The sequence below is a fragment of the Anguilla anguilla genome, chromosome 11 (genome assembly GCF_013347855.1).
Source record: "Anguilla anguilla isolate fAngAng1 chromosome 11, fAngAng1.pri, whole genome shotgun sequence".
Lineage (NCBI taxonomy): Eukaryota > Metazoa > Chordata > Actinopteri > Anguilliformes > Anguillidae > Anguilla > Anguilla anguilla.
This window is the reverse complement of record NC_049211.1, coordinates 24,546,940-24,554,338: the sequence shown is the minus strand read 5'-3', so window position 1 is coordinate 24,554,338 and position 7,399 is coordinate 24,546,940. Positions and strand designations below refer to the sequence as shown.

The window sequence follows — 7,399 nt, the reverse complement described above, 5'->3', positions numbered from 1 at the left end:
TTATAACAACATTCAACATTATTTTGAAACCTTTCAGAAAATTTGAAAACAATGCAATGACACAATTGTTTTTGCCAAGTTTTTGTGTAATATCACTGGGAGCCAGAAAAGTAATTACATTTGAATTTACATTGTTGATTTGACGCTGTGAAGGGTGCGTGAACCACAGTATCTCCATGTTCTTCGTCCCCAGAACGTTTTCAGGATGTTTTCCGAGCATTAACGTTAGTTTGAGCATGTTCTTTTTTGCATTGGCTTGTGTGTAACTGCAGCTGTGGAACCCCTGTGCTAGTCATGTGACCTGTGATGTCGCAGCAAACTTGTTGCACAACTGAAAAACCCTCAAGTCCCTCTCTGTTTAGCTGCAGTGTGGAAAGATTTCCATCATTGAAGCATGCCATGAAAGGGTGGGGGTGTTTTTGTTAAGATCAGTTAAACCACTCTATACAATTATAAAACCACACTGTTGGAACTTCGCAAGAATTTTGTAATTCGTTTAAATCTTTTCCCAGCCATGTGAGAAATTTCAGCGTCTTGGTTGATCTACCTTGTTTGAGGCCACACATGGCAAAAAATACATAAACATGTCAGATTAGTCTCTTCGAAATGCCCTAGACTTGAATTGCAAAACTTGCATTCAAGGGAGGATGAAGTGTGTGTTTTTGTGAGCTCTCTAAGTCAAAGAATTAGGAAGTTAATTTGGCTGTTTGGGTTTCAGTGGGAAAAGTCTGTGTCCTTGTTTTCTGTCATGGGACGTATGAAGATTCCTATAATCCTGTATGGATTTTGGCTCTCTTGGACTCGGGCTACGCTAGCTAGGCGGTCCTAGCTGAGATAATATAAATGTTTATGAAGCAGAGATGAACGGAAGGTTTTTTGGCTTCCTCTTAGCAACACTTGAAATGTCATTGTCCCCCACTCACTGATTTCAGAAGTACCTCCTCCCCCACAACTCCAGGGTGATGGAATGTTTGTTTCTGCGCAAGTTGGACAGAAGGCTCTAAGAACTTAGATGCACCCGAATTGACTGAAATCACAGCCCTGTTCTCTCTCGCACCCAGGGTATGCTGGGCTGTGTTTTGGGGCCTACCCCCCTCCCTTCCCCATTGCTGTTAGCAGAGTGGGTGTTCAGTGGTTTAGGGCGGAGGTCCTGCCGGCTCTGAAGGGGTTAACTCAGCAGCATGCGCTGCGATGCCAGCGATGATGTCATGTGGCGCTCACGCCCGTTTCCCGGCTGCCGCTGCTGTTGTGGCGGGCAGGGTGGGCACCTGGCAGGGGCCCTGCGTGTCTGCCCGCGCCCACGCCAGCTGAGAACGCTGCCTGTTACTTCAGACGGGCGCGAGGCTGGGCTCCAGCACCCCTCATCCCCCCTTCCTTTAATATCAACTCTGTTAGCCACTTCTGCGCTTTAGCGACCGAGCTAAGGTGGGAAGGACTGCACTCAGAGTGTGCCTGATGCTAATTGTCACTGGGTGTCCCTTTATACGGGTGAGGCCTGAAAGTCTGTGGTCATTATGATTTCTGTGGGAACCCTGGCAAAAGGCGAACTCTTAGTGCTGTGTAGGTATATGAGTTATGGCCTGCTTACCCGTCACCTGACAACATATCTTCTGAAGTTCCCTTATTTCTCTCCCACAAGCTTTCTGCTGTGTGATAACTGGGTTATAAGCCTGAAACGAGCGTTTAATCTGCCCAGGAATGCGTATCGGCAGCGCGGCGGCCGCCTTTAACGCCCCTGAAACGAGCGGCGCTCGAGTTCCCAGCGTCCCTCACTCCCTCCTGCGTTACTCCTCCCGCTGTCCTCGCTGAAGGACAGACGAAAACAAACCCGCGGGGTCACCAGCCCCCACGAGGTGGCCCTGCCCCAGTTTCCCCTGTCACCGTACACCTTCACGCACACACACACACACACACACACACTCACCACACACACACACTCACTCACCACACACATTCACGCACTCTCACCACACACACACACACACACACTCACTCACCACACACACATCACACATGCACACACGCACACACACACCACTCACACACACACACTCACCACACACATTCACACACTCTCACCACACACACACACACACACACACACTCACCACACACACCGCGCACACACATGCACACACGCACACACACACATACCAGGAGCACGATAACAGCATGTTCCGTCCCTATCAAGCACACTCTGTTGCCAATTACCCGGACTGTCACGCCAAATAAGGCCGGCGTGCGAACCGAAGGGGCTGAGATCACACCGGCGGGGGAGCCGGACGGGAGCCCAACGCCAGCGCTGCGGGGGGAGGGATCAGGGCGGATCTGTGAGGGTGAGAGCACCGGAGGGAACGCAGGGTGCTGAGACCACAGCCTCACGGTGCTGGGTCCTTTCTGTGTTTCTCTGGCGTAAGAGTAAAATTAGAAAATGAAAAGCGCCGTGGCTTTCTGAGGCTAATCGCAACTCTAAGCCCTCAGAGAGAGAGAGAGAGGGAGAGAGAGAGAGGCGGGGCTGTATGGCTGCTACTGTAGCGAGGAAAAGAACAGATCATTTTCGCCCTGATAAGGGAGATTTTCCGAATTTTTCAGAGTTCTTGTTTTGTTAACGTGAGGGACATTCAATTGTGTGTGTGTGTGTGTGTGTGTGTTCACTCCAGTATCCTGTTTCAATCTGGCTACTTTTCCTATAGGGAATCCTCGGTGCTGCATAACTTCCTTGGAGCCTGACCTTAAAAATAAGGCTGGCAGTTGTCAGATAGACGATTGGGAGGGAGGGAGGGAGGGAGGGAGGGAAGGAGAGAGAGAAAGAAAGGAGGGAGGGTTGGAAAGGAAAGAGCAGCGAGCAGCAGTGAGGCAGGCAGAGGGTAAACAGACCGCCACAGGCTGGGTCAGGGTTTCGTAACTCTGCGAGTCTCCTCTGGAACCGAACAATCAGGGATCTGTTCAGGGGCCGTGTGGGCGGCTCCCCGCTAGCCTGTCTCCCTGCGCGAGGCTGCGCGCCAGTCTGCGTCCGGCCTTCTCTCCCTCCTCACCGCTCTCTCTCTCTCTCTCTCTCTCCCTCTCTCTGTCTCTCTCTCTCTCCCTGTCCCTGTCGTTCCGCGCTTCTCCTCCCAGATAACGCTCAGGACCCGGGCCCCGCCGTCCCGGAGCAGTTCACGGGCCTCCTGCACGGATCCTCGCCCGTTTTCGAGTGCCGGGAGGAGCCCTTCAGAGAGGCCGCCGCCGCCGCCGCCGCCGCCGCCGCCGAGAGCCAGGAGCCCCGGCCCTCGGACCCCCCGCCCGCGCCGCAGCCCCCGGCGACAGCAGCCATGGCGACCGCCCCCCTGCCGGACCCCAAGGCCATCTACGCCACCGTGGTGCACACCAAGGACCGGGCCAAGGCTCGGGAGCGCGGGCGAGACAAGGACAGGGACTCCCCCTCGCCCGCGCCCCCCGCCGCGCCCCTCGGCCCGCCCCCCGGGCGCACGCGGCCCCCCGGGGACCTGAAGCTGGCCCGCAGCCTCTCCAAATCGGACTCGGACCTGCTGGTGTCCCCCCCCGGCGAGGAGGAGGGGGGGCTGGGCAGCCGCAGCGAGTCGGTGTCCAACTGCAGCGCCGGACACAAGCGGCTGGAGAAGTCGCCCTCCTTCGCCTCCGAGTGGGACGAGGTGAGCGCGTCTGGGGGGGGGGGGTGTGTTTAAATGACGTGACTGATCAGTTTTAGGGGTAGACGGGGGAGTGCTGACGCTCGCTGGCGGGCTTGGCGTTGAGGTAATGACAGCGTGGCAGGCTATTGTGCCGTTAGAGGGGTTAACTGACATGTTAGGGCACTGTCAGCTCACACTGCAGAGAGAGGCGTGAACACATTCAGATAACAATGGAAGAAAAAAGCACACTCACACACACACACACACACACACAGACACACACTTCCCAGTACACACACGGTGCTTCCTCGCAGCTTGCGCTCTCCGCTCACACGCGCTACCTCCAAGCCGCCGGCGCCCCCCCCCAGCCTAACGGCCCTCACAGCCCAGCCCTCGCGCTCCTCCCGTAGAGAGGTCCCGTGGCGGGACGGCGCCTCGCCGGCCCCCCGTCGGCCCGTCACGCGCGCCGCCCCTTAGCAGCTCCCTAACCGACGTGACTAAGGCTCAGCGTAAACAACCAGAGCAAGCAGAATGAACCTCCCACAGCCACCGCCTGCTTTCTCTGGCTGCTGAGTTTCGCTGGCTCTTGGTGTTCATGCTGGTTTACAGCTTTGAGCCAACAGCTCCGGCTGTTTTGATTTCACCCCCTACGTGCTGAGTCTTTATAATGGACAACAACCTTAATCACGGGGGTCATCAGAGGTCTGTGTGCCAGGCAAAGGGGCTTCTGTTACCAGGAAAGTATGTGTTCCTGTGTATGAATGTTTGTCTGTGAACTTGGGCGTAATAGCCTATCGGGGGCCAGTTGGGGATGTCCCCTAATGTTCCATGGCCGTTCCTCCTCAGCTGATGTTGTTTATGAAGTACTAGCGAGCTAGCTAACTATACATCACACATTGACAGCTAAATGTAAATAGCATAGCCATATTAGCTGGTAAATATATACAGCAAATGCACAATTAAACTAAAATTAAACTGTGTGTGTGTGTGTGTTCTCTATAGTCATATAGTTATATAGTTATATATATATAACTTTGTAGTTGCAGCTCTGCTTGGTACTGGGCAGGTCTGCCTCAGGCTCCCTCCCCTTATATAGAGTTCTCTGGGTTCTCTTGGCTCCTGCTTTACTCCCCAGGTGATATAGAGGTTATTAAAGGAGCTGTGCTAGATAGAACACATACACACACACACACACACACACACACACACACACTCTCCTAGACTCTGTCTGTCTGTGACAGCGTGTCTTGCCCGTGCCGATGGAGGTCACAGGTTTATTCCATCACAGCACAGATGTGCTGTCTGAACTTGAAACACTCGACAGTGTGTTTTTCTGGCAATTTTCTAGAATAGATTTTTTATTTGAAAGCTCAATTTTTGAAAGTCCTCATGTGTGTGTCTTCAGTGTGTCCTTAAATGGACAGAAGCTGTTGTTTAGCCTGCTGTGATCAGGCTATTGATCTTGACGTGCTGGAGGCGGTGGGGGAGGGGTTACTTATAGAAGTCGAGTGGTTAGCGACGCCTCGCCGCAGCGCTGTTGTTACGAATCAATGTCACATGACCGGTCGTCACCCGGGGGGCGGGGAGGCCGTTTTCCCAGAGTACACCTCTCTGTGGTCCTTTGATTAGCAACTGCGCCCCGAGGGTCGTTTGCGTGCGCTGGCTTCATCTTGCCGTGTGTGCGGAGGTGATAAGGTGCGAAGCGCTCTGGGTTGCGCTGGTTTATCAGTTAATGACAGGCATTCAGTCAGCGCATCCAGGGACTCACTGGAGAAGTAACATGGCAAACTAATGCGCCCATTCAGGAAGATTATCAAAAGGGTGAGTTTGACCATTTAGCACATTTAACGATGTTGTTTTAAAATAATTGTATTAAATTGTGATTTGACGTTATGTTACCGGGTGTTTAGACTGACTGAGGGGCTCTTTCCACATGGTGTCTGTAGACGGTAAGGAAAGGCAGAAGTCTTGTTGGGTGTGTGGTGGGGAACGAGGGCAGCAGGGACACGCGGGCCCCACTGTGTGGGACGTCCTGCTCTCCGGGGCGTTGCGTTTTTTCGGCGGCCTGTGTTTTCTCTCTCCGGCCCGGACTGTTGACATTCCCTCCTAACGCCCCCCTCAGATAAAGCGTCCCGCTCCGAGCCGAGGCCCACAGCCCGTGGCGCTGGCGGAGGGGGTGCGGTTTGGGGATGGAGGGTCGCAGGCTCCAGGCTCTTAGACGCTGGCAGAGTCGGCACACTCCCTGTCAGCACTTCAGCGGGTGACGGGACGGCGGCGCTCACAAACTTGGCACGAGGCGTTCCACCTCGCTCCCCTCCGCCTGAGCATGCCGCGTGTAGCTCCTGGGACGGCGTGCAGAGAGCGACTGCGCGCCCGAAGGGGCCGGCGCAGGTCGGAACCGATCCGATAGAATCCGCCCCGCACGGGCGAGAGAGAGAGTGGCACGCGCCGCGTCCGGCTTCCGCGGTGTAAAGGAAACGCGGTCGAGCATCGCTCGTCGGGCCAGCGCCCGTCCTGCCGCCGAACTTCAGCGCGACCTCGGCCCGCGATCGCCCATACGGACAGCGTGCTGTTCCTAACGCTCAGGCGCTGAGAGAGCCCGTTCAGGCCTGTAGGGTCTGGAAATAACAGCGTCAAAAAGAAAAACTCACAAATCTTCCCTCCTTTTTGTGTGGTCGGCCTTCGGGTCGAGTGCTCTGGCCTTTTTTCACTTAGCGTTTCATTGCTCTCGAGGATCAAAACAGAAAAGGAGCCTTTGGTCCAAAAAACCCACCTTTTGACATTTTAAATCCAAAAGCAAGGCCCTCGATCTAACGTACTCTTCTCCGTACTCCCACCCAAAGCTTTTGTGTGTCCAGCCCTTGAGCCTGGTTCCTTCCGAGGTTTCTTTCCATTTCTCAGGGAGTTTTCCCTTGCCACTGTTGCTTTAGGCTTGCTCCTGTGGGGGTTTAGGCCAAGATTGTCTGTGAAGCGTAGTGTGACAATTGCTGTGAAATGTGCTATATAAATAAAATTTGATTGATTGATTGTGCAGTGGGGAGGCAGCAGGTGGAGGTTCACTGAAACGAGCTGTAACGAGCCATGAAGATTGACCATACAGCTATCACCGGTTCTGCTATGTGAAGGTGTAGCAGAAGACCTCCTGTCTGGGTCAGTTAGAGAAGGGCTTTAGTAAGCCAGGTCCTCATAAAGGTGTCCATTAGCAGTGACTTGTTACTTGTATGCTTGAGATACTGATTGACCATCCTCACTGTGTGTAAACACAGTCCAGACCTCCCTTGCTCGCTAATGTTGATGAGTTCAGTGACTTGGGTAATCGGTAATGGAGGATCCCCTGATGGAGCACACAGCTCAAGATCCCACTAGCATCAGTGCATGGTAAAATGCTTATATACAGACGTACTCATCTTGTAGGTGGCTGCTCTTTGTATTTGGTTGTACAGCACGGCCCCACTTATAGGGTATGTGTCATTTTGGGATCTTATTTCTGATTTAACAGCCAATGAGAGCCAGCGTTGGGCTGGTATTGCACCCTGCCTGGCGGTGTGTTTACATGTTGCTATGCTGGGCTCCGTGTCTTTGTCCCCGCACACGCGTGCGTCACGTGTCTTCGCTCTCGAGCGCCGACGCCTGCAGCACAGATGTAGGAATAATACCGTTGATAACTCATAGCTGCAGTTCAGACGGCTGCATGAACAGAGCGCGCATTGAAATGGCTTTAGATAGAGACGTGGAAGGAATCTGAGAAATCACTCGCTTCCTTCAGAAAG

At 53.8% G+C, this 7,399-nt stretch overlaps 1 protein-coding gene across 7 annotated transcripts in view; it reads left to right on the top strand.

Annotated features, from left to right (window-relative positions):
• The window catches only part of LOC118208009 (ankyrin repeat and SAM domain-containing protein 1A-like), a 102,131-nt gene that overhangs the window by 45,826 nt on the left and 48,906 nt on the right, over window positions 1-7,399 (top strand). For all 7 annotated transcript variants that reach the window (XM_035382253.1, XM_035382250.1, XM_035382251.1 and 4 more), the window contains one exon: window positions 3,118-3,650. In XM_035382253.1, coding sequence (XP_035238144.1) covers window positions 3,118-3,650 — 533 coding nt within the window. The remainder of the gene's footprint in view (window positions 1-3,117; window positions 3,651-7,399) is intronic.